The following is a 26334-nucleotide window of genomic DNA, read 5'->3' on the forward strand; positions in this document are numbered from 1 at the left end:
GTGTTAGAACGGCAGTTTTTCTGTTTGTGAACAATTCTAATAAAGGAGAAGTAATTCTTAAATGGTCCATACAAGTGTAATTTTAAGATCTAGAAATACATTTTCTTGCACTGTTACATCTAAGCTGAAGCAATTTACCAGGTACAGTAAAACCTTGGATTGCAAGTAACTTGGTCTGTGATGTCTTGCAAGACAAGCAAATTTTTTCCCCTAAATTTTAACTTGATAAACGAGCGATGTCTTGCAGTATGAGTATTACACGCGCTTTGCCTGCGTCACGTCACAACTGAGCGCCGGTTCTTCTCTCTCTCGCTGCGGGTGTGAGTACAGCATCATCTCCTCCCCACCAGCATGCCTGCTTCAAATTTTTGTGATTAAAAAAAATTTACAGAATGGATTAACCTTATTTACATTGAACCTTATGGGGAAATTCGCTTTGATATACAAGTGCTTTGGATTACAAGCATGTTTCCAGAATGAATTATGCTCGCAATCCAAGGTTTTAATGTATTATGAAATACAGCAGGAGCCCCATATCCCCATGGGATCAGCTCCAAGCCCCCCAATGGATGCTTGAAACCACAGATAGTAGGGAACACTGCATTTGTGGGGGTCAGGTGCACAGGACCCCCACAAAAGTGGAAAAACTGCAAATATCTCTAGCAGAAAATTGTGGATCTCTCTAAAGAAAAGATGCAAGTATCTCTAGAGTCTTCACACCCACCGAGACGCAAAACACAAGAGAGGCTGGCTGGTACCAAGACAAAGAAAATGCTGTCCCCAAATAGTGCATAGTTCCCTAGAGATATTCAGTTTTCCCCTAGAGCAGACGTGGGCATTGTACAGCCCACAGGCCACATCCGGCCCAATGGCTGACCCTGACTGGCCCGCATGAGGTCACTGGCAAATTAAAAGTCAATGCAAATATATATCGTCATAATATAGATGCAAGCAATACAAATGCAGTGCTTTAATTTTGAAGGATCTGCTAAATTGAATTTATTGCCTTTCATGTAATGTTAATGTTCTTGTGAATATTCATTAAATAGTGTTGTTCTGTGCACCGTATTTTCATTGTACCATTGTAATGTTTCATTTACTGTTTTTATAGAGATATATATTGAGCAGAGCTGTAAGTGTATTGGTCCAGCCCTTAACAACTGTCAAAGTTTCTCATGTGGCCCCATAGGAAAATTAATTGCCCACCCCTGCCCTAGAGATATTTGCAGTTTCTCTACTTTTGTGGAGGTCCTGTACCCCTAATCCTCACAAATGTGACAGCTGATGGTCAACCTTGGTTAAGTGAAACCACAGTAACTGAGGCCATAGATATGGCGGTCCTACTGTACTTATCCCCATTCTATTCCAAAATGCTTTAAAACTTGTTCATTGTTTAAGAACTAATAGTACAAGGTATATCATGTATTATTATGGACGCAAACTTGCCCCCAAGTTCTGTTTATGCTATGGCAAAGTCAGAGCAACAGACCCTTCAGAGCAGCATCAGAGTAGAAGCTACAGCTGGGAGGGGGAAGAAGTTAAAAATGGCTGCTTATTTGCTTTCTCTAGCCAGAAGCCTCCAATGGATCTTGATTTTTCTATGAAAAAACACTCTGGATCCAACCCTGTGCATGTATGCGGCAAGAACACTTTTTTCTTTCAAAATCAAGTAACAAGAGTTTATTCAGAAAGCAAAACATATCACTTGCTGTAAATTTCTTGGAATAAATATTTATTTAAAGACTAAATCCTGCCCCCAACAGTACAGAAAAAAAGCACTTACAACCTAAAGAAATAAAAAGAAATGGTGGTGGTAGTATACTCATTTTTAAACTACATTATCTTCAATGTTGTAGTGCTTTTTATTAACATGTAAAATAAACTCATTACATTTGAATGATGAAAAATTATAAAGAAAAGCAAATATTCCGCCAACAATACTTTACAGAACAAAATGCAAACAAAAGGCAATTATAAATTCAAACAATAAGCTGGTGCTTAGCCTATAGCTTGTATGTTGTTGAGGTCTGTGACATGCCATTGTAGATGTAGGTGTTATTAAAAATTACAAATTGTTTTGTAATTATTTTCACAATCTCCTGAGCTGCAGCTCCTGTAAAATAGGAGAAAGTAACAAAGAAAAAAAAATAGAACTTGATAACCAACATTAAACAGCTAATTAATGCAAACCTAAAAATAAGTCTGTTAGTTTCATCTTTCCTTCAACTCTGACCATCTTATGCTGTTGGACTGAGAATTCCCATAGGTGGCTTAGTTCACTGGTTGAGTGCAAAGGTCTCTAGTAGGGCTAAATGGCTACTGAGCGCTAGAAAACCTCCTAAGAGACCTTGGGGAGCTGCTGCCAGTAATACTGAATTTGACAGACTACAAAGGCCTAAACTTTGGGGGGCCAGGTAATCTGAAAGGTCATTTTCTCCTGTATGAGCCTGACTGTAATTTGCACTGGTGATCTTTTGGATTTCCCACTACCCAGAGAGATGAGAAAAGGCTTTTCATGTAGCAATAATCTTTTCACATGCTGTAAATTTTATAGTTCAGCTTGGGCATGTGAGGATAATACTACTCTTACCTCCCAAAAATGCAGCAATAGTATGTGGCTCAGCAGCTCCATAACGGCAACTACAACAGGAAAAACAGCAGCATTATTTTATATAAGATCTTGCATAAGATTAAGAAAGCTTTTATACATGCATACATATTATTACTACACTTACAATTCATGGACATAATCATCCTTCACTGTTACTGGTAATCCATATTCTTGAAGAAAACTATTGAGGCATGATTTCAGTTTTCCTATATCATCCTCCACTTGGTAGTTATAAACCCCTGAAAATAATGTTTAAATATTATATGTAGTACTAACATTTCACTGGAAACAAGATATAATTTTGTGCAGAAAGAGAACACGGAAGTTCTGCCTCCCAATTCTAACAGCTGAGCACCCAATGACCCCTGCATCAGCTGCATGCAAGCCTCCAAATTCAGAGGTTTCTGCATTATCCGGGGCAGGAAGCGGGGCAAGGAGGCAGTTCTCTCTGCTGCTGCACCTTGCTCTGCATAGTTTATCTAGACATTAGCCCCAGATTCCTCTCCTCCCCGCCCCTTTGTCCCTTGAGACCCAGTTGGGTCTCAGAGAAGCAGCTGGCACTGTTATTTCCATGCCGATTGTGTGGGGGGCAGGCAGAGCAGGAGCAGCAGTACCACCTTCCAGGTCACATGACCTCAGAGTTGAGGCACCCAGTAATCTTAGGGCTCACCAGACATTCTCAGGAGGCCACAGGATGGCACCTTTAGTAAACCTTTGCAATTTAATTTTCCAAATATATAGAAGTTTGATAATAAATGCAGAAGCATCAGTGTGATATACAGTTAATTGTTCAGGAACCTTGAATTGAACACTGAATACTATTAAGCTTTTATTTATACTACTGTGTCGCAACTGGGCAATGTTAAAAATAAGTTTACCTGGGTATCTACCATGGTGTTTAAAGAATCTATCCACAGCTCGTAACATTAAATAGAGCACCATCTCACTATCTGGATTATCCATATGTGAAACTTTAAGGAAAAAACAACAAAAACTTTAGTTGCGTAACAAGAATTGGAGGAGAGGGTTCCATTAATTAAAAAATAAAACTGACGATCACCTATTCTTAATACATTTTTACTGTGGCCCAACCTATAGCAGACATCCACTATGACTTTTTGAATATTCTGTATATGGATAAACATGAAAATTAGTTCAGATACCTACATCAAATCCACCTCTTTCTCTTCTGAACAGCCACCTTTTAGTCCAGCTGCTGCCCTTTACCTTTCCTGTTGAACTAAAGAATAAAGCAGCCACAGCTCTTCCCATCTATTCCTTCCAGAGTCATGTTTTCTGATTACTTTCCCAACTATTATGAATTGCATATATTTTCATAGGTTTTGATTAAGCATAAGATTAATACAGGAGATCAACACCAACCCACAGTACTTTCTGCACTCAGATTACTCGTACTTTCCAACAATCTTGAGAAGGTGTATACCTGAAAGGCAGTATAAATGCTGAAAATAAAAACAACTAATAATTGTTCTTTGACTGTGATAGGATGCAAAGACTCACAGAAAGATCCTGCGGAAACAATGGGTTTCCAGTTGGGTGAAACAGGTAAGGGGAAGGAGTGGACAACAGAGAGATTGGGCAGGAGAATCCATGACTAACTTACGTGCTGTTTCAACAGAGACTTAAGGGAGAGCTCACACTGTATGGTTAGGCAATGAAGACATGTAACTACTCCGCTTTAAAAAATTAAAATACTATTTTCACATCAACTGAATAATTACCCCAAGTTTTTTTCTATGTGAGATTTTTGTACAGTCAAAGTACTTTGTAATGTCAAACTTAACTTTTTGCACATTCAGCCTCAAGAAGAGAAGGCTCAGGGAAGATATGATAGCACTATACAAGTATCTCAAAGGCTGTCACAAAGAGGAAGAACAAAATCTTTTCTCATTCATTCCAGAGAGCAAGACATGGAATAATGGACTTAAATTTCAAGAAACCAGATTTAGACTAGACACAAAGAAGAATTTCTTCACAGTCAGAGCAGTATGACAGTAGAACCTATTACCTGGGGAAGCTGTGGGCTCTCCTGCACCAGACACATTCATAAAGCATCAGGACAGTAATTTGAATAGGATGGTGTAACTTAGTGTCCTGCACTAGCAGGGGCTGGACCCAATGGCCTTCTCACCCAACTGTACTATTCTATTATATCTCACTTTCTTCCGGGTTTGAATAGGTCTTTTGCCTTGCTAACACACACATAAAAACACAAAGACTTCTACAGAAAATGTTATGATCTTCTTACTTATCTCTTCTTTGTTTGCCGTGCTCAACCCATGCTCATCAGAAAGAGATCTGCAGCGCACCACTCGAAGAAAAGCTGAGTTACTGCCTAAACAGAAAGGTGAGCAGGCAGGGGAAAAGGGAAAGATAAAAAAGTACAAAATCAATATAAATTCATTACTATGGTCATTCAAATACAATATCAATAGCAGAGCGATACAAAATCAAACAAAGTTACTTAATATAGTAATATTCATCATGTTAAACAATGAAATAGAACGAACCCCACCCAGTCAAACCCCATACACACCAGCACAGACTGGCTGAGAAAACACACTCAGCACAGTCCCACCTCAGCATTTCCTTCCTGGCAGAAAACACAGCAGAGAAAGGAAAAAGACCCATCTTTGGGTCTCCACCAAGAGGGCAGACCAGGCACGGCACAGCTCCTGGCTGAGCTCCTATTGAGCTGCCTCTCCCTTCCCCAGCCTCCTCGGCAGAGGTGGGGATTGAGCAGCGAGAGCACTGTGCTGGTCCTGGAGAGCGAGATGCCGCTGTTGCGCATGCGGAGGGCAGCGGCTCTTTCATGGATTGCCAGGAAATGCTGGGGGGCCAGTACCAGTTCGTGGACCAGCAGTGAAAGACACTGCCCTTTATGATCTCATAGTAATAAAAATTGCAATGTAAAATAATAAAAATATACTTACAGAGTAGTTTTAAGTCTCTCTGAGAAATGGATTCTGGTGCCTAAAAAATAAAAGGTGTTTTTTCCAGTTAACATTCTTTTCCTCTAATATTCTGCTTTTAAATCATTGTTAAATTAAAAAATTAAATGCCAATTTAACCCTCTACCAGGAAGTGGAGGTCAAATATATTCCAGCAGTACTGGGATGTTGGTTACCTAAGTCCACATGTAACATGGGGATAGAGCAGGGGTCTCAAACTTGTGGCCCACGGGCCAATTGCCGGGCCAGGCGGGGCACAGGGGAGGGGCCCTGCGGCATTCAAAGCGCCGGCGGCGCCCGGGCCAGCCGCGGGATGAGCGGCCCACCACCACCACGGTGGTGGAATACTTGATGCAGCCCAGCCTCACCCAGACTCTACTTCCAGCGGCCCCCAGGTAAGTTGAATTTGAGACCCCTGGGATAGAGGGAACGGTTGTTGATGGTAGGTAGCTGCAGCAGAAACCTCCAGCCCTTCAAAAAGCCCAAAAGTCACGCATGGTACATGTGCCACCAGAGGAAGAAAGCAGCATGTAGGCATTCACTCTTGCCAGCTAAAGAGATGACGTTTCCTTCCCTATATTAAGTTCCCACTTGTCCCTTCCTAAATCTAATTCCTCATTATCCCTCTGTCTACATGAAAAGTTAATTCATTTGCCTACACTAGATACAATTATATTAATGTAGATACTGGGAAAGCCACACAAACAGTAGTGTCTTTTAGGACACTTTTTTTTCCTAAATTGAAACATTTCCCCCCACCCTTGTCTTACTTGATGCCCCTAACAAGACCTTTATTTCTATCTTCCAAGTCTGAAAAAAACATTTTCAATGTCAACAGGCCTGTTGATCAAATACAAATTTAAAAGCACATGTAAGGGGCTCTTTGGGTTTAACCTTTAATACAAATTATTTGTTTCCATCTCCTTCCATGTCAAGGAACAACAGAGATTCAAAACTACATTTTCATTAAGCTCACCTTGCCTATCGACTGTAGCAGCTTAGCAGCATAGTTAGCCACAGCTTCAGCATCTTTCTTGGCTTTATCACGATATCTTAGAAAGGAAAAATGCTAAAAAGTAAGCATTAATTAAGACTGTTTCTTAGAGTATGTAGGTTTATTTTCCATGGATGTTTACACTCATAAATTAGCAGTTATAAATGGAATGAAAGACATTAAAACCACTGGCTTCCTCCTGGATTCTCTTTATATTTAAATGTCTATTTACATGGTTATTATTACTTCATACATACTTCTTATATACACAAAGAGATCCCTGTACAAAACAGAAATGACAGAAATTGTAATTGGGCTGGATCCAGACTTGTCCCTTTGTAATTGAAATTCCACTAAGCTTAAGTTTGAATCCAAGCCACTGAAAATTAAAGAAACTATAATCTGTTTGGATATTTATTATTAGCAACATGAACATAAATAAAGGAACAAATAACTTTCTGGCTAAGTAGTTAGTGGAATGAACAGCCCGAATGTAATTTTCTAAGCCTGCCAACCTAGACACACTAGTTTGGAGTATGTGCCATGGAAAAATGGAATTTCTGAGCATTATTACACTGTAAATGCTCTACATGTATATGGTGCTTAGTTTGCACTGTGATCCAATTGGATTAAAAGAAACAATTGGCTTTCTTATATTCCTGAAAGAGAGAATGCTAGTGAAAGAAAAATCAGACATGCACAACTTTTATGAATTTTAAACATGCTTCTAAACCAAGGGTGTTCCAGAGAGCTGAATTCCATTTCAGAGAAGGCCTATTCCAGTGGTAGATGTGACAAAAAAATCAGCACATTTAGTTTAAAGCTCTTACTGTCAGCAATTAAGTTGTACAGAGGCATTTCAATCTTTTGGAATGGAGAACAAACTTCACAAAAGCCAGTAAACCCCAAATAAATAGAGGCCTGAAGACTTCAAGTTGTCCAGATTTGGCCTGTCAGCCTGAAATTCTGCTCCCCTGTTCAAGACAGCTGCACATCCCATCTCCAATGGTTCTCCCACTCATGCCTGATCCTGCAGGTTCAACTAGATCATTGTTCTGGTGTCATTCAGACAAACCCCAGAACAAATCCTGCTACATGAAAGAATACTGAAATGTGCAGCTAACTAAGCATATTAGCTCTTGGTTATTCCAATATGAAGTAGAGAATTAATGTTATGATGAGTAACAGTATCAAAGCTTTAGTTTTACACACACTATTGGATAATGCAAGAAGCATTTTTGTTTCAGTCTGCTCAAATTTTCCCGAACAAGCAAGTATAACTAGGGAGAGGGGAGATATCTGTTTCCTGCTTTGACTAGGACTTATACCCTAACTTTTAAAAACTGTTTCCTATACTTTCAGTGATACTGGAATCTACAACTTTGGAACCAGTTTACAGAAATAGTCATTGCAAAGTGACAGTTAAGAGGCAGCTGTCTTGAAACTGCAGAAAACATTTATATTTATTTATTTATTTATTTATTAAAACATTTTTATGCCGCCCCATTCGCTGAAGCCTCGGGGCGGCTTACAACATAGATATTTCTCATGGAAGTATAATTCAATATGGGCATGATATAAAGATGAAAATAAATAATACTTACATATTTTGCAATTTAATAAATTTTCCAGAATCTGCAATCATATCTGGAATTGTGCCCCGGACAGGTAAATTTCCTTGACCCTCTTTTGCCACAAATTCCTTAACGGCTCGAGCCAAAATCCAAAAGGAAGGCGTCTAAAAGTAAACAAAAAAAGACACTGATATCTTCTATTTAGAGAAGCAGAATACTGGACATCAGCTTAAGCTATATTTATTACCTGCTGTGAAAGATTGATACAACGATCATCATTGAAAATGTCTTCAATACAACCTGGTATCTATTCAGAAAAAAAGAGTATATGCATTTCATCAACTTTTCCAATGAAGGAGTGTTTATGCAGATCAAATATTTTGAGAGGGATCTTATCTTACCTTAGTAGCAATCACAGCTGTGTTTACATTTTTAATAGCTTCTTCAAAGTTTTCTTCATCTTCTAGCCCTCCATTTTCATTTTTTAAGATTCCTAATTGTGAATAAATTATCACCGTAAAGAGTAAGACTTAAACACAGATGTTCTTTATGCTTCTTCAGTTTCACAAAATTCATGTTAATGCGTAAGTTTACATACACATTGAGTTTCTGGCATACTAATTTAATAATAGAACACATTAAACTAATCTTACACGCATTAACTTTTATGTGCATTCTTAATATAGAATAGTACTCAAGATAAAAAAATAACATCGGCAAAAAATATACACATAACAGTTGCATTTAGTATACTGTCAGAAGCTTTCACTTGACATTACCTTGCCGAATCATCTCTCGGAAAGCTTGCTTTTCTTTGTAGCTCTTAGGAATCTGACCACTGTTCTAAATGGAATATATATATTTCAATTATAGAAAAGCAAAACATTCAATGTTTTATAGAGAGAAAACCCCAGCAAAACTAAGGGAGTACTGAGTGTGCATCTATATTCCAGGACATACCAAACACTGAATTTGGTCAATCACTTCCAGGTCTTTTCTAGACATAGCAATGCCCAGAAAAGACCTAATGAAACCAAGTGAACTGAAATCATCATCAACTTGTTCCACTGATTTTCTTGCACCTGCTTTACACATAACAAAGATGACATCCATGTCAGTTTTTAGTTTTACTACAGTTGCTTTAAACAGAGCAATCAAAGTGGATTACAAAGGAGCTTACAATAGTACTTTTTGACAACACAGCAATTACCAGTATCAAGCTAAACAAGCAGCATAGCTGGCTGAGACATGCAGGGAAATAAAGGCCTTTAAGCCTAGGATTGCATAGAATGCACCTTTAAGAAAGTATATTTAATACAAAAGCACAAAGTGCGCACACACAGAAGAATCCTCAGTAAAGTCTGGCTGTGCTTATTGCTCCACCCCAATACACAGCATACCCAGAGCCTAAGTAACTTACATGATACAGAAAGCTGGGAGGTACACACAGAGTGTGTGTACCACAGGAGTTTCTGTATAGTATTAGACCATTTGTTTTTTAGCAGCTATCCTACACAAAGTTTGGCTAATTTTTACATTAAATTCAACAGGATTTAAGCAAGATTACAAACTTGGTCCTGAACCATAGTAATACATATTCTTTGGAGAGTGGAATAATTGCTATACTTCTGCAGTACAAAGGACAGATCATGTATGTTAGACTACTACCATGGTATCTACATACCTCATTATACCATTTTTCTAGATATTTGGATACAATCACAATCCAAGGAATGTGGCTGTGTTCCTGTAAATGCAAAATTAAAGCAAGTATAGCCAAAAAAAAAAAAAAAGTTGGGAAGGGGTATTGCTGTACAAAATCAATTCACCACAGAAATTCAGAGTTCAACAAAAATAAGCAGGTGAACAGAATTGCCTTCAGTAACAGTTGCCATAAGGTATTTACAGCAGAATTATTTCACGTGATTAATCTGAAGAACCTACTTCTAAGAGTTCACATAACTTTGCAAATCCCCACAGTTAGTGCTGAAAAATCAGTTTGACTCTGTATCTGAAGCTGCAAAAGTGCAACATTCAAGAGCACCCTAACAATTTTTATTTTGGAATCGATGGATCCTTGTTGGGCTGAATACCATGGCTTTGCAATGAGATTAAGGAGGAAATGTGTGGAGAAGGCAAGCCTGCGACAAAGGATTTTGTTCAAAAAGCATGCTTAGTACATTTTTCCTAGAATAAAACGGGCCTCACATTTCATAATGAATTTCTAACTTATTAAAACCTTCAACAGAATAAAAACAGGCTACACATAAACCCACCTAAATCATCTCCATGTCAATCCCCTCCACCATTTTTAAAAGTCTTTTTAAGGCAATGGCTATAGCCTGCAATCCAGTCCTTCTAGAATCAATTTATAAATTGTTTCTAAAGCTTGAATGCATACTGCTAAGCAGGAGAGTACACTCAAACCAACCTTTTTTTCCATATGTTCCAAATCGTAAGACTGAACATGCTCTCTCAGTTCTGGAAAAGGATTGTCTAGTCTCAGATCATCCAACGCATTATCAGGATGAGATTCTACAACTATTGAAAAATTAAACAATATTTTAGGTTGAAACAAACACTAAATAACTGATTGTATCTCAATATGTAAGTTTTACAAACTTGTATGACAATTTAGCATCATCCTGAACTGGTAGCATGCATTAAAAACACTGGAAAATGGTGCATAGTTAGAGACACTCTGTCAGATTTACTGCTTGGAACTGGATTATGTATCTTACTTCATAACCTATCATGTTAATTCCTGACTGTTATTTGGTTCTCAGCAGGTCATAGCCACTTCTTGACATATGTTTCTGGTATATACAGTCATAAACAAACATGTAAAAATGTCTCATAACACTAACTTTTTATGAGGGGAACAGCAATAGGTAAAGGTGAACTTTAAAAATCTTTTACCTGGGTGTTCTTTAATAATGATTCTCATGTATCCTATTAATCCGTAAGTCCTACAAACTAACAGTGGGATGCTGTAATTCCAAAGAACTTCAGCTAGCCGTAGCAGTGTACTGAAAAACATAAAGTAAGAGGTGAGATCAAAAGAACGAGTGGAAGGAATATAGCTATTACGCTATTTCACAAATGCTGGAATATATAGTTACATAAGGAGTGATCATAGCAGCAGAGGTATTGTGCAAGTAAAAGAATATGTTTGCGCTGAGTTTCCCTTTCTGCATTTAATGCTGCAGTGCAAGATTTAGAACAATGCTTTCCACTTGTAGATCCACAACTCATTAGTTCTGATGTTTACAGTCCTAACTATTTTTAGTGTGCAATTCCACTGAAGCCAATGGGATTTACTTTTTGGTAAATATGCTTAGGACTGCTACACACAATTAGTAATTCAAATGGCAAAATAGATTCCCACCCCCTCCCCCAACTAATAGTAGTACATCACATATATTTCTTTTGAATACAATTTTATTAACTTATATAACCATTACAAAGATTTTAAGCAGAACCTCAAGATACTCCTTATCTGTTATATTTGTACCCTGCCTTTCCATTAAAGGCAACAAATAAGCAATGGAACCAACCCAAAAATCAGAGAAAAGTCTATAAAAGGATAGTTAAAGCTTCATTCAACTAAGGTCTAAAACACAGAGCACAAGAGAAAAACAAGTTCTGAAAGACAAGTCCTTGTTTAAGTTAAGAGAAGTTCCTTGCCTGATTGTAGATGATCATCAACAAAGAGCCTAGGTAAGCCCTCCCACACACACAAAGACACACTCTAGGAAGCTCCAAAGTATCTTAAATAATGGGAAAGGATCTCAAAATAAAAATAAAATAGATAACAGTATGTCACCACACTCATGTGACTCATATTATTCTGTGATCCAAATACAAACCACATTTCTCACAGAGTATTCCTTTATGGGGAAATGGTATGTCAACAATTAATACAGGTTAAAATGGGAGATGGTACATACAGAGAAACAAGGCTTCCAACAAGCCCACTTTTAAGCTTATAGTAACAGATGCAGGGCTGCAACCCCAGGCTGTGTTTCCTCTGATATAAAGTACTGGGGATGGAGAAGCAGCTGCTAAAAGGTCTCTTCCATGCCTTCAACTTTCTCCAGCAATCCCTACCACTTTCTTGCCAGACATGCGTCACCTGGAGGGGGAAGGGGAGTGACCTGGTAACTCAAGTTCCTGGAACACCTAATATAGCCTGTATCTATCGATTCCAAAGCTGGTGGTACATTCTTTTTGGTTTCACTGAAAGGGTAAGAGCTGGAGTGAAGCATGATCTCCATAAATGGAATCGTGGTCTAGGATAAGGAAAACTCTTTGTTCTGAGATTTAAAATGGAAAAACAAGAATGAAACACTTGATTTTCCATTAATCTGTATTTCCATCTTCAAAACAAAATGTATGTCTCTCTACTTACCTCTCTGGGAGTTGAGTTGCAATCACTACATTAAACCGACAGAAAAATGAAGGATCATTGTCTAGAAGTTTATCTGGATTCTTAACAAAACATAAAAGATACACATGTATACTGGATAATGTAATAAAAGGCAAAAGGAAGCAAAACCAGTGTTTTCACTTATCTGACTAGGTGCACCTTTCCTGAATTGCAAATATATTTTTATATGTACATACATGTACACGTAATCAAAATTAAAACTTTCTTTTCCCTAAAAGCCACCAAAACAGGCAAAACAACCCTGAAACTATATATTCCTTATCTCCACAGGCATACTGCACCTGCAAGGTGAAGGAGAAGCCTCTTCAACACAGAGTATACTGTACCAGCCTAGCTATTGACCCAGCTGGCAGAAAATGACAATGAAGGAGGTGCCAGGAACACAGTGAAGCAACTGCACTGCCCATTCACCATTTTCACTTTTCACCTGGTTTCTAAAACAATGCAGGAACTCCCCATTCTTGGGTTATTTGGCATGATGTGCAGGCCCAGAACTTGTATCATTCATGCTACCCTAAACTGAAATCGTCATGTCATGCTTATCGGTCAGCATTTGCTGCCACATAAAATCCTGGCGCTTGTATCTTCGTAAAGCAGTATGAATTTCAGAAGCTATCCTACGTTTAGAGTACATCTGCTGCTCTGTAATATCAGTACAGAAAACATGAAGAGGACTTGCTGCCCAAAGAAAGGATGATGATGCCTTCTGACACAGCCTTATCCTGAATTACGGTGCAGTTACACTGGATAATACGTATTGGGGGAAGCAATGCTAGAATTCCTAAGAAATGCTAGAAATGCTAATTTTTTTGCAAACTAGCACTTCTGTAATCATATGTCTGTAGATAGTAAAAGGTGAAGGTAAAGGTTTCCCCTTGACGTTAAGTCCAGTCATGCCTGACTCTAGGGGGCGGTGCTCATCTCCGTTTCCTAGCCGAGGGAGCCAGCATTTATCCGCAGACAGTCTCCGTGGTCATGTGGCCAGCATGACTAAACACCAAAGTGCACAGAACACTGTTATGGGCCCACCAAAGTGGTACCTTTTTATCTACTTGCATTTGCATGCTTTCGAACTGCAAGGTTAGCAGGAGCTGGGACGGAGCAACGGGAACTCACCCCGTTGTGCACATTCGAACTGGCGACCTTTCGATCAACCAGCCCAGCAGCACAGCAGTTTAAACCACTGCGCCACCTGCAGTCCCCTGTAGATAGTACAGATAATACAGCCATGCAATCTAGTCTTCTATACCTTTGTAATATGCTATCACTGCTGCATAAAAAGTGCTTGGGACAAACCTCTTCCACGAAATTTCCCGAGACATCATTATTCAATTCTTGTAACAGTTCTGTAGCACACTGGGCTCGATTCTGTTCAAAAATAATAACAATGATAAGTCCTAGATTGTTGTGGCACGTTTACTTGAAAGTAAACTCCACTGATTACAGTGAGACTTTCTTCTAAGTAAACGTGTACAGAACCGGGTTGTATGTTTCTTTCACTCAGAATGCCTTTCTGCGCATTTTGATAAATAGTTACTTTTTAGCAAAACACATTTATTTTTTTTCTTACCTGGCCAATATTGCTTCTTTGCAGGAAGAAACTAAAAAGCAGAAAAACATTCTTTTAGAGTTTTACTGTGATGAAACATTTCTGGAAATCAAAGGTGTTACTATTCTCCAGCTTTGTCCAAGGTGGTAACCACCAGGTGTTTTAGGCAATTCTCAGCATTCCTGATAATGGTAGTAGCAGGGGCCAATGGGAACACTAAAGCATCTGGAAAGGGACCAGATTGTGGAAGGCTGCTTTTCTGTATGAAATATACCCCCCACAAAATTTCATCTTGTTTTCCCTCTCCAATAATGTTTTCTAGATAACAAAGATGTGTTTGATATCAATACTTTACGATTCTCATAAAGCATTTTAAACAAAGCCTTACTAGTGATCACTAAGACCACATACAAAGAGCACAAAAATAATATCTGGCTGTCACCCTCTGCATTTCCTCTGCAATCAGGAGGATCCTGTATGTCATTCGTACAACTGATGTGTTTCAAAGAGGTTATGTAGGTCTGTGCATCATTAAGCTCAACCTGAGGTAGTTACCTAATAATTTCAGACATATACATCTCCCAGGTCCACCCACACTAAACATTTATGCCATTAACAAGGTGCCAAGAGTGAGTTTAACACTGACATGGCTAATGTGGGCTGAGCTGCAAGTTATACGTGTGGTGAATTAACTGACGCCAGCATGTGACAAGTACCAAGTATCAATTCAAACCATATTGACAAAAGAGCTGGAATATGCTATTCCTTCTTCAACAAAGTCACAGATGTAGTTCTTTGCGTAGCCAAAAATACAGGCTTCCCACTATTTATTTATTTATTTATTTATTAAAACATTTATATGCCGCCCCATTCGCCGAAGCCTCGGGGCGGCTCACAACAAGAAGAAAAATACAATAGTAACAATATAAAATAAATAACAATATAAAATAAATAACAATTTTCTACTTGGTTGTAGGGTGGTGGTGTTCTAGAGCAGTGGTTTTCAACTGCTGGTCTGCAGATTTCCTGCTGGTCCCCATAAAAGCCCTGATGAAGAAGCCCCGGGGGGGGGGGGGGCAGAGTGGAGAGGAGCTGCAGAAGGGTGGCTAAATATAAGAGCAGCAATTTGCACTCAGCCTGCTCTTCCTGCTCACTCAGCGCTGCTGCATCACTAGGGGAACTGAGCTGATTGGAGGAGGAGGTGGGAAAGAGCCTGCACAGCTCCACGGAAGGGGCAGGGTGATTCAGAGAGCCGGAGCGCGGGCTGGATTTTGGTTGGAGAGACAGCTTCATGGGAGCCAGCTGGGAGCCGCGCTGCTGGTCCACCCTCTGGGTGGGCCCTGAAGACCAGGCCTTTTCTGCTATGTTTTCTCTTGGTAAGGAAATGTTAAGGCAGGGTTGTGTCAACTGTGTTTTCTTGGCCAATCCGTGCTGATCTGTATGGGGGTTTGAGTGGGTGGGGTTTGTTTTATTTCATTATTTAACGTCATGAATATTACTGTACTAAGCAACTTTGATTTTGTATTGCTCTGCTGTTACTATTGCATTTATATTTGCTATGAGTATAGTACTGCATTTATATGGATTTTGTATTTTGCTATTGTAAATTTTTGATCAAGTATTCTTGAAAAAAGGAACAGCAGATTTTGCACTAGCCTTATCTACATATTGCTCTCTAAAAATTTAAGTTGTATTTGATTACATTTAATTTCAATATTTTATTCTTTTATTAGCATTTTTACAGGTCAGTTACTGGTTATTTTAGAGAAGTATCATTTTTGGTATTATATTTTAAAACTAATACACAAAATACTATATTATGTATATAACGCTTATTTCTGCCTCAGCAGTCCCCCCCCCGCCCCGCCAAAAAAATCCTATTTTTGCCAGTCCCCAACAGTAAAAAGGCTGAAAACCACTGTTCTAGAGAGTGCCACTGAATATTTGCAATCTCTCTTACGAGTAATTTTGAAATAAACCTGATAGAGATATAAAATTGTCCAACCTTCTAACTATAGCTCAGGGAACACCCTACAGGCATGTGAGCTCCTCCCCTTTTGTGTGCAGTTCCCATGAACACTTGTTTTTCAGAGTTAAGCAGCATCATATCTGCACTTATATTTTCCCAAACCATGGTTAACACCTATTCAGTTTACAAACCCACTTTTCATCATGGTTATAAACCATAATTTGGAGCTGAACATGAAACATTGGCAGGCATTTACCTACACACAGAGGACTAAAATCGAGTGGGGATGTGGATGAGCACATTCGCACCCTTATGTACGTGCAAACCCAGCAGATTTTAGACTTAGCACCAGAATGTTGGCTCATTCACAACTGTGATGTATAATGTACAAGAACTTTCTTAAGGAGCAGGAAGGTTGATGTCATACTGTCTGTTGCAAATTTCTCTACAGCAGTAGACAAGTATTTTAAGGCTGCAATCCACTGAACTCCATAGAACATGTACTAGATTGCACTGTAAGATTTGGGAAAAAACTAATTTCAGTGCTTTTACTCAGAATTAAATCTATGGTTGTTTTCTGATTCTATGCATTTTATATTTGTAATAATGCAGCTAATTTGTGTTTCTATATGGTTTCGTAATTCAGTTTTCATGTTGATGAAAATAAACCAAAGTTTTGTAGAATGCACATTACCTATTTCCAACATCTTCACCAGTCACTTCATTCCCATCTACGATTGTAAATGATCCAACACCTTGAAGAAAAAAACCAATATGAAGCTTATACCAAAGAACAGTTCTTAAACTCAAGTTAAAGCTTTGTCTTTATTTATACCTGGCAGAACTAAGTTTTTGAGTATCTCTGTTCCTGTGGCAGTTGCATTTATCATGCAAACATGAGCAGATTCCAAAGCTTCTTGTCCATGATCACCCCACAGTCTGCAACACAAAAATGATGACATGAATAACATATTCCAAATTCAGCTCTAGGCAGGGAGTATAGGTGAAGTTGATGCTTTACTAATCTATGATTCAAATTATGACCACTTCATTTGATAAATATGCAAACATTTCTAGCTGAAGGCCTTAGAACAGAAAAGAAATAAATGAGCAGAAGTAATCACCCCTGAAAAAGGAAATGGACTAAATGGTACCGAAGAGCAAGTGTGGTTTAATGATTAAAGTACTGACTTGACTGAGAAGTCAAAGCCGCAATTCCTACCACAACCCTTTACCACTCATTGGCTACGTTCACCAAACATGACAAGACAGTGTTATCCACAAACATGACATTCAGTCCTGGCATGCGAAATAGCCATTCAAGCAGGCAGTCCAGGGCAGTGAGGTGGAAAAAGCTTTATTCTGCAGAAAAAAAATTCCTGTGCATAGAATAGGCAAAGTACTAAGGAAAAAATAACTTCCCTTTTCCTCACATTTTACAGGAATATAAAGAGGTGTTAGCACAGTCTTGTCTTTCAGGGTCACAGAACCACCTCCTTCCACCAGCTATGGGCACATCCAGGGAAATCTCGGGTCAGTCCTTCACCAGCGTAGGGATTGAAAGTTAGTTGTTTCTGTACCCAGGGTTGTGTGAAATCAATGGGACTAACAAACTATGGTTTGTTGTCAAGTTGTGAACTGTTACACTTCGATAGCACAGCTAAATTCACATGACACAACCCAAAATTCAACAGGCATTCCTCTGGATATCCCAGTCCCAAGCCATTTAAGGCTTTCTATGTTCTCATAAGCACTTTGAATTGGGCCCGGGGAAGTAACAGGCAGCCAGTGCAGTTGGAGGAGGACCAACATGATATGTCCTCCAGAACTGGTCCTTTCTGATAACCATGCTGTTCTATTTTGAATTAGCTGAAGTGCCCATACCATCTTCAAAGGCACTTGGATAACCTACACATTTCTTTTAAATCTTCTTAATCTTTGAAATTTTCAAAATGTATGCATTTTATAATTATTTTTTCAAACTATAAAATGAATGAAGTGGATATGCTATTAGTGGTCAGTTTGCTTGCTTTTGAAGCATTGATAATAATATTTGATAAAGAGAATTACCACAGCTTCTGGTAAGCAGTATACAAATCTATTAAAGAAATCCGTGGACATTCAAGAGACTGTGGGTGCTCTCCCCCTTCCCACTGTGTCTCGACATCAAGCCTGAGAGCGGGAGCGAGGGCGAGCGTATGCGTCACCAAAGGAGAACCGTATTTTAACGCGGAGCCCCCGTCTCCCCAGCGCTAATAAAGCCCTGTCGGCAACAGACCACACTCCCTTGCAAAGCAGCTTGACCAACGGGGTGGCTTGTTCGGATTTCGACTCGGGTTTCTCAGCTGTACCCAGGGAGGCCTAGTTCGTAGCGAGAAGAGAGGAATCCTGGACTGGCCCCAGTTGCCCTAGCCGAGGGGCGCCACTAGGCTCCGGTCCAAGGAAGGGCGCCGCCCGCCTCGGGGCCCGGAGCAGCCTCCCCGCCGCCCCCCGCCGCCCCCGGCCCCCCCGTAGCGCGGGGCGCCGGGCGACGCGGCCGCAGCGCGCCCTCCAGGCCGACCTGAGCTGCCGGTCGTAGCGCTGCTCCTTCAGGCTGACTGCGCCCGGCGGGAGGTGCGGCGCCGCCGCCGCCGCCATGATGCTACGGGCGCCTCTCGCTGGGCCCAGGCCCTCGGCTCAGGGAACCCGGGACGCGCCGCCTCCGCGCCGAGGTGACGCCAGCCCGGCGCGGCTCCCTGCCCAACCACGTGCCGCCGCGGCGGGCGCTCCCCCGGATCCCGCCGGCCCGGGCTCGGCAGGCGCCGGCGTCGCGCTTCCTACGAGCGCTCGTTGGCGCAGCGCGGCCGGCGCATGCAAAAGGGCCAGTTGCCGCGCTGCAGGGATGCGGCAGCGGCGAGAAGATGCATCTGCGCCCGGCGAGCCGCGGGAGAACAGGAGCCCCGGGGAAAACGCGAACACGGCACGGAGCCTGCAGCTCCTTAGGGACGTGACAACTTTGCGGTGCGGTGCGGTGCGGTGCTGAGTGAGTTTAGACTTTCTCTTCTGCAAGTCTCACCATCTACCGCACAGCGTGGTTTGCTGGGGAATGCTGGGAGTTGTAGGACTCATTTTTGTTGCTGTGATCTAGGCATGTGCAGGGTCGCATCCTTATTTCTTCTGGCATGTTTCCAAGGGCACTTGGCTTCTCTGCATGCGGATGTTAAAGCAGCTTCCGCTTCGTGGAGAGAAAGGTCTTCCTTTATTTTCCCTGCACTTTATAAGAAATATTTAGCCCCTGTTTACATGATGCACCTTTCCCTTCAGTGACTGGCTTTGCATGACAGCCAAAGCCATGGGAGGAGGAATAAGGTGCCATGGGACACCGCCCGTCCCCCCCCCCCCCCCAGCTTCCCATGCCTTATTTTTCGGGTTGGAATGTGACACGGAGTGTCATCCAAGCCTAGAAAACACCCTAAACCATAGTCAAGCCAATAAATAAATGTCATTTGCTGAGAGTGGTAAAACAGGGTTGCTAGTCTGTCCATCTTGCACCTCACCTGTAAAACTTGCTGGAGAAAGAAGAGGCAGGGAAGCAAAGCAAAGCTTCCTGCCCGCTCTCCTCAGCCCAACTTGCAAAGCTCTCCCAAGTCAAGAGTGGGGTGTGATTCTGCCTGACTGCACCTGCAGGGACTGCTCAGCTGAGCATTATGGCTGATCAGCAGAGGGGGAGGCAAGAGCTACCTTGTGGTGGGCTTGGAAACAACTTGAGGTTGTCCTCCCTCCCAGTATTCAGGCTCAGGTGAGCTGCCTGGGAGGGAGGGAGGGAGGGAGGGAGGGAGGCAGCAGGCAGGCAGGGTAGCAGCTTATTTCCTGCCCCCACCCTCATTCCAGGCATCCTGCCACATGCTGCTTGAGAGAGCATTGCCAAGAGCACCAGAGTGGATAACAGCTGTCCAAAGTGCCCCCCTTGGACAGTTGTCATCCGGCTCTGTTCGGTGCTTCACCATGGAATGCTGTCCCCTGGAATGCCGGCTGGAGGACGGAACTGGGAAGAGAGGGAGGTGGTGCAGATGCCTGCCGCCTCCAGTGCCTGATCCTTAGTTGAGCAAAGCTAGTCCCCGTCTCCCAGGACGGCCATAGAGTATCTTGACCAGTGAATACAGAAGGTGCCTTTTTTAACTCACTTTTAGGCATGCCCGTATTTCTCTGCTTTTTTCAGTATTCTGTTGACCAAGCACATGATGGTGCTGTGGGGTAGTGGCCGTATAGCGGATTGTGATAAAAATTCAGTCCAGCTTGAATTTTGATTATCCTCACTCTAAAAATACCCCTGCAAAAATCTTTGGAAAATACAGGAGAGTCCATTGAGAAGAACAGCATCACCAAGAGTGCCAGCGAACTTCCATGGATGCAAAATAAATGCCTCATATGGAATATCCACTTCACCAAACAACCGTGTCGGTTCAAATCAGGTGACCTGTATATACCTGGAGGGGAGATATAAACAGTGTTTTCAAGGAGAATTGAAATGTAATAAAGTACACACTGCTAATTATCTTAATGGTTGTCATTCATATATACTGTATTTCTCCGTGTATAAGATGCTACTTTTTCTTAAAAACATTTACTTAAAAGTGGAGGTGTGTCTTATACATGGGAGGCCACAGGCGCACTGGAGGGGGGCGGCAAAGCGTGGCGCATGCGGGGGTGGGGGGAGGTGCGCTGGGGGCAGTGAGCGAGCACGCATGGGGGGCGGCACGCAGGGGGCGGCGAAGCATTGCCGGGGGGTGGCAGCAGCTTGCTCGCCGGAGATAGGAAAAGTGGGGGGCGTCCTATACATGGGAGCATCTTATAGACAGAAAAATACAGTATGTTATGCTATGCTATGCTATGCTATGCTATGCTAGTTGCAAAGTCGTGTCCGACCCATCGCGACCCCATGGACCACATTCCTCCAGGCTCTCCTATCTTCCACCATCCCCCAGAGTCCACCTAAGCTCACACCGACTGCTTCAGTGACTCCATCCAGCCACCTCATCCTCTGCCATCAAAACGTGACCATATCTGAACCCTAGGAATTTGAGCCCTAGGAAATGAAGTTGAAATTCTTTTCCCATTCTACTTCAGTTGGTATCTCTCTCTGAAATTACTTTGTTCAAGAATAACCGCTTTTAGCATCGTTCAAGATCAAGGTCAGACAAGACAATAATCTGCACTCAAATGCTGCACGTGGGCTGTTGTAGAACCAGGGTGGTTGTGTTGTCTGTATCCAGACAAGAACGCAAACTATAGTGAACAAGTCATAGTTCACAACCCCGTAATAAACCATGGGTTCCTAGGTTGTTCATGGTGAACATATTGTACTTTTGTAAACCACTCAGACAGCTTGGGCTATGGTGTGGTTTAGAAATGAAATACAGTAGCACAACCAGGCCCAGGCAACAATGGGCTGTCATTTTTCAACTACAAACCATAGTTCAACAACAATCCACACTCAACCTACCCTCAGGTCCCGAGTGTGAGTCAGCATGTTGTCTGAACCTGGCTGGGTTCACATATCATGACAAGTCACAGAGGTTACTTCCTACTGTTGGTCGGTCATGTCATCTGAACCCTGTTTAGTGTGATATGTTTGATTCCTTAGAAACCATGAGCAGAAACAACAGTCTGTTCTACAATGTCTTGTTGCGATGTCCAAATATGGAAAACAACTCACAATGAAGGACAGATCCAGAGAGCCACATGACAGCCTGTTGCCACTCTTGCCAAGCAGCTAGCCAGAGAGCACCACTGACAGCTGTCAGAGGTGTCCTTGCTCTGCCCGCATCCTGCCCTAAAGATCTTTGGGCAGGAGCTAGCATGAGATGGTCCCTTCCTTCTTTCTGGTTATCAAACACAAGACAATCCTTATTGAAATTTAGCAGACTACAGCACAACTGAGGAACTCATTTTTCCTGTTGCCTCCTGATTGGGATTAGCATCTGCTCCCTTCCCCTCCCAAAACCCCTTCCACTCCCTCCAAAGCAGGCCATTTCTCATGCTCTGCCTGAGAAACTTTGCTAGGTAACCTTGAAACTTCAAAGGCCTCTCCTCCTCTGCAGAATCAGACAAATGTATCTGCACAGTCTGCAAAGAGCAAAAGACAGGCCAACCGCTTCGGGAGCAGACAATCAGCTGGCCAGCGCTGGGAGAGAAGCAGTGCTGCTCAGCTGATTCCCTACTGCCCCCCAAGTGTGCCAGAGTGAAGCCCTTTGCCCCAGAAGTGTGTGTGTGTGGGGGGTGAAAATCATTGCAGCACTCAGCTGGTCTTATACATGGGGGGTCATGGGTGCACTAGAGGGGGTGGCGAAGCATCGTGCATGCGGGGGGGGGGGGGCGGCACGCAGTGGCCCATTTCTCACTCCCGCTTGCCAGGCAGCCATCCTGAGCCTGGCCCCTTTTGTCTGAACGTGGATCGGGCTCCCCACACACTCCAGGGGTCCCCTCTGGAACAGGAGGCAGAGAGGCCTCGCTAGCTCCCTGTCCGTGCTGCTGCGCTTCAGGGTGTGGGACTGTTTGCACAGTGGAGACTCCCTGACAGCCCCAGTGAGCCCAGCTTAGCTCTCAGTTATGGCTATTGAAGAGAGGAGATTAAAAAAACACGGAATGTGGTAACCATGCAGCATTGCTTGTCATGACGAGTAAACCCAGCCAGCGTGTGTGGAAGACAGAATAAACGTTTAGATGATTTGTACCTGGGTCCTGTGTATGTTTATGCAGACCCAATTCCCACAGAATTTAACAGGGTTTTATTCCACGGTCAGGCTGCACAGGATGGGGCTTAATGCCTTATAATAAAGAGATGATTTATCATGTGGAAGTATTCCTCCTTTCCCAGCCTTCTTATCTCATGTCATGTTTTTCTCAGGCTTTATATTTCCCATGCCAGAACACCATTCCCCATTCTGGGACGTTTAGAAACTGTTAAATATTTGATATTCCATTTATGGAACAACATTTTGCAAGTTATGATCTCCATGATATATCTTTTTGCAGATAGTGGTGGGTTGTTTGTAGGGTTTTTTATTTTCACTTAAATTGTCTGCAAATAGTCACTACTTCATGATTTTACTTGTGCTCTGAGAGTACATGATCTGACTACCTTGCCAAAATTAAGCAGGTCTGGATTCTGACAATACCTCAGTGGGCATCTCACCTCTGCCTTTTTGAGTTCCATGGAAGAACAAAGGCAGACTACAAATGTACATAATAAGTTGTCAGATGAGAACTGATGATGAAAGTTATAAGTTTATAAATTTTTAAAGAAGAAATATTACTAGTCTCTGAATCCACTGCATCCATTTTTGGAGATGATGTTTCTGTGTGATATATCCTCACAATAAAGAAATTGATTGGTTACTTACACCTTACTTTAGTGCATAGTGTGAACAAATATTGTAGCTAGGTGCAGAGTATCAGTAATTCCAGTGTAACCTAAGGCAAGCCACTGTACAAGGACAAGATACTATTTCAGAAATGTGAGTGGCATGAATTCTTGAGTGTAGACTGTTTGCAGAGAGCAATGGGTGTTCTTTTGCTCATACCCCATGAAATGAATGGAAGATCTGCAAGAGTACTGAAGTGCTAGGGAAGCAGAGTGCAAAAGGGGGGGGGGGAGAATTTTTGAAGCAAATGGATAGATTCATAGGGGACATGATCCAATGGGATGTTTGCCCACATTTAAATGAACAGGACTTGCACACAAGAAAATGTTCCCGATGCATTACACTCCATGGTTGTTTCCATGTATTTATTATTTTATTTATTTATTTATTTATTTATTTAGTAAACTTCTATGCCGCCCCATTCGCCGAAGCCTCAGGGCGGCTCACAGACATAAATAAACTTTGTTAAAATAATATAAATTAACAGTATAAATTAAGTCGCCCTGGCCAAAGAATAAAATAAATACTATTAACAGTTAAAATGACATTTGAATAAAAAGGTCTTCGCCTGGCGCCGAAAAACAAATAACGACGGCGCCAGGCGGACCTCTCTGGGGAGCGCATTCCATAGATTGGGCGCCACCGCAGAGAAAGCCCTCCTCCGAGTACTCACCCTCCTAATTTCCTTCACGGAGGGTTCCCAGAGAAGGGCCTCTCCCACAGACCTCAGGGGGCGGACGGGTATATATGGACGTAAGCACTCCTTCGGGTAACCAGGACCCAAGCTGTTTAGGGCCTTATAGGTCATCACCTAAGTATCTGTATACTACAGATGTGGCAGGATGAATAGTATTTCTCATTAACCTACTCAGAACAAGTTATTTTATGATATGCCACTCTTCAATAAGAGATAACAAACACAGAAGGAATTAAAACTTTACTTATTTAAATTAACTGTTCAAGGAGAAGTGAGGCTCCAAAGCAAAAAAAAGCAAGCTTTTCCCACCTTTCTAAACACTCTTCCTTAGAGGATAAAAACCAAAGCTGGCTACCAAGGATTGAAGGCACTTCCAGAATAATTCTGAGATAGGAAGATCCTTTTAGCTGCAATGCCTCTATCAGATGACAATAGCCATTTCCCAAAAAACTTCTCATCGCAAGGTTCCTCCACACTTAATGAGTATATTGGGTTGTTTTACTTCCTCCTTCTTCCACTACCAAAGGAGAAAGGAGCATTGGGCTTATTATAAATGTTCATTATCTTCAATGAATGGAGGTTATTCAGACATACTGAAAGGTTGTGCAACTGCAGCCTACACAACAGAAAACGTCTCTGATGCTCTGAATCAACAATTCAAAATAATTTGAGTCCTGGAAATGACCTTCAGTCTCATCTCCTTTATATGTTCTTTAGTCTTACTATTCCTATACTTTTATAATTTAATGTAATAGATGTTCGTGGTTTCTTGGATTAAAAATGTGTGGATTTTTTTGTCCTCAGTTGTATTATATTGTGAAACTATGAGAATATCTTACCACTGAATGGGGGCAAGCATAATCATTTTCATAACCCCTAACCACACCCACTAAAGAATATTCACAGCAAGTCCAATATTTATTTATTTATTTTATCCAAGCTTGAACATATAGTAGACTACTACAAAATAAATCTGAAATAACAATACCGTAATTGACGTATTTCTTGGCAAGATCTACATTTGTCAGTCTCTTCAGAAATGGATAGGCCCATAAAATTGGATTCCAATGATGTTCCATTTTCTTAACACCATCCAAAAGATACCTTAATTCTTCTGATGTAAAATCTTTCCTGATTCTCCATTGTAGTAGTAGTAGTTGTTGTTTTAATTGTCACCAGGAATATCTGCCTGAGGAATTTCAGAATTCTTATCTTTCCTGCTCTCAAAAGAATGACTGAACATGCTGTTTAAAAACAGATGCAAACCTGGAAGGTCACGATAAAGACCATGAGCAGGACATGAGAATCGTACAACCTTTCTCCAGCTTTGTGCAGAAAGCCAGAATTGGCTTTAAAGAGCCATTTTTTTCACATCAATAACACAGTGATCCTGTGACCCCTGGACAGCATCAGGATGCCTCAACCTCCTTCTCCCACTTCCAAAGTACCACAGTTGCAAGCAAAATCAGCTGGCTGGCTGCTTTGTGGGACAGGGCAAAGACAAGCTTCATCTTCATTCTCTTCCTGCCCTGCATGCAATGCCTATAATTCTCCAAGACTGGGGGCTTACCAGCATCCCCATAAGACTGCGTGCTAAAAAGGGCAAATATAACCCACACAGCCAATCTGCATGCTTGTTTTTTCCACAGGGAAGACAGTATGGAGATCCAAACCCAAAGAACTGGGCTGAAGCCAGAAATAAATATTGGCTGCACGGTACAGTGTATCCTAAGGGTTTCTACAAGGTTCCGCCACCCTGACGTTTGCTGCATTTAACCATGAGAAATCACATATGCAGCTAATCCTATCCTTGTTGCAAGGGACATACTCCAGAGGAACAGCTGATGAAGGTCTTCTAGTGCCATTTCATCTAGTATTTGCCATCCGAGGCAAGTTCCTCACTCTTCCTAATGGTAGTGCTGACCCCTGTGTTAGCTCTTGGACTTCCATGTTTGGGCCATGAGTTGGAACCCAATAATTAGGCCATGAACAAGACCAGAAGTCCACTTTTGAGGCCTCTGTACTTCATACAAATGTTTTGGAACCATGCCTTAGCCTTACTATAAAAACAAAAAAGTATCTTTGTTATGACAGATTCCAAACAAGCATCCTTAT

General features: G+C 41.6%; 1 protein-coding gene across 1 annotated transcript; it reads right to left on the reverse strand.

Moving 5' to 3' along the window:
- Positions 1–1711: 1711 nt before the first annotated feature.
- Positions 1712–18773, reverse strand: NAE1 (NEDD8 activating enzyme E1 subunit 1). Its single transcript, XM_044419794.1, has 20 exons — positions 18680–18773; positions 16955–17058; positions 16814–16874; positions 14172–14202; positions 13898–13969; positions 12563–12642; positions 11071–11180; positions 10583–10692; positions 9836–9898; positions 8931–8994; positions 8553–8644; positions 8399–8458; positions 8182–8315; positions 6560–6635; positions 5566–5605; positions 4881–4967; positions 3490–3582; positions 2736–2850; positions 2591–2640; positions 1712–2113 (listed from the first exon to the last, which is right to left on the reverse strand). Exons 1-20 carry the CDS (start codon positions 18754–18756, stop codon positions 2004–2006), a joined length of 1629 nt encoding a protein of 542 aa, XP_044275729.1. The 5' UTR covers positions 18757–18773; the 3' UTR covers positions 1712–2003.
- Positions 18774–26334: the final 7561 nt, after the last annotated feature.

Source organism: Varanus komodoensis, unplaced genomic scaffold (genome assembly GCF_004798865.1).
Source record: "Varanus komodoensis strain SLA01 unplaced genomic scaffold, ASM479886v1 scaffold109, whole genome shotgun sequence".
NCBI lineage: Eukaryota > Metazoa > Chordata > Lepidosauria > Squamata > Varanidae > Varanus > Varanus komodoensis.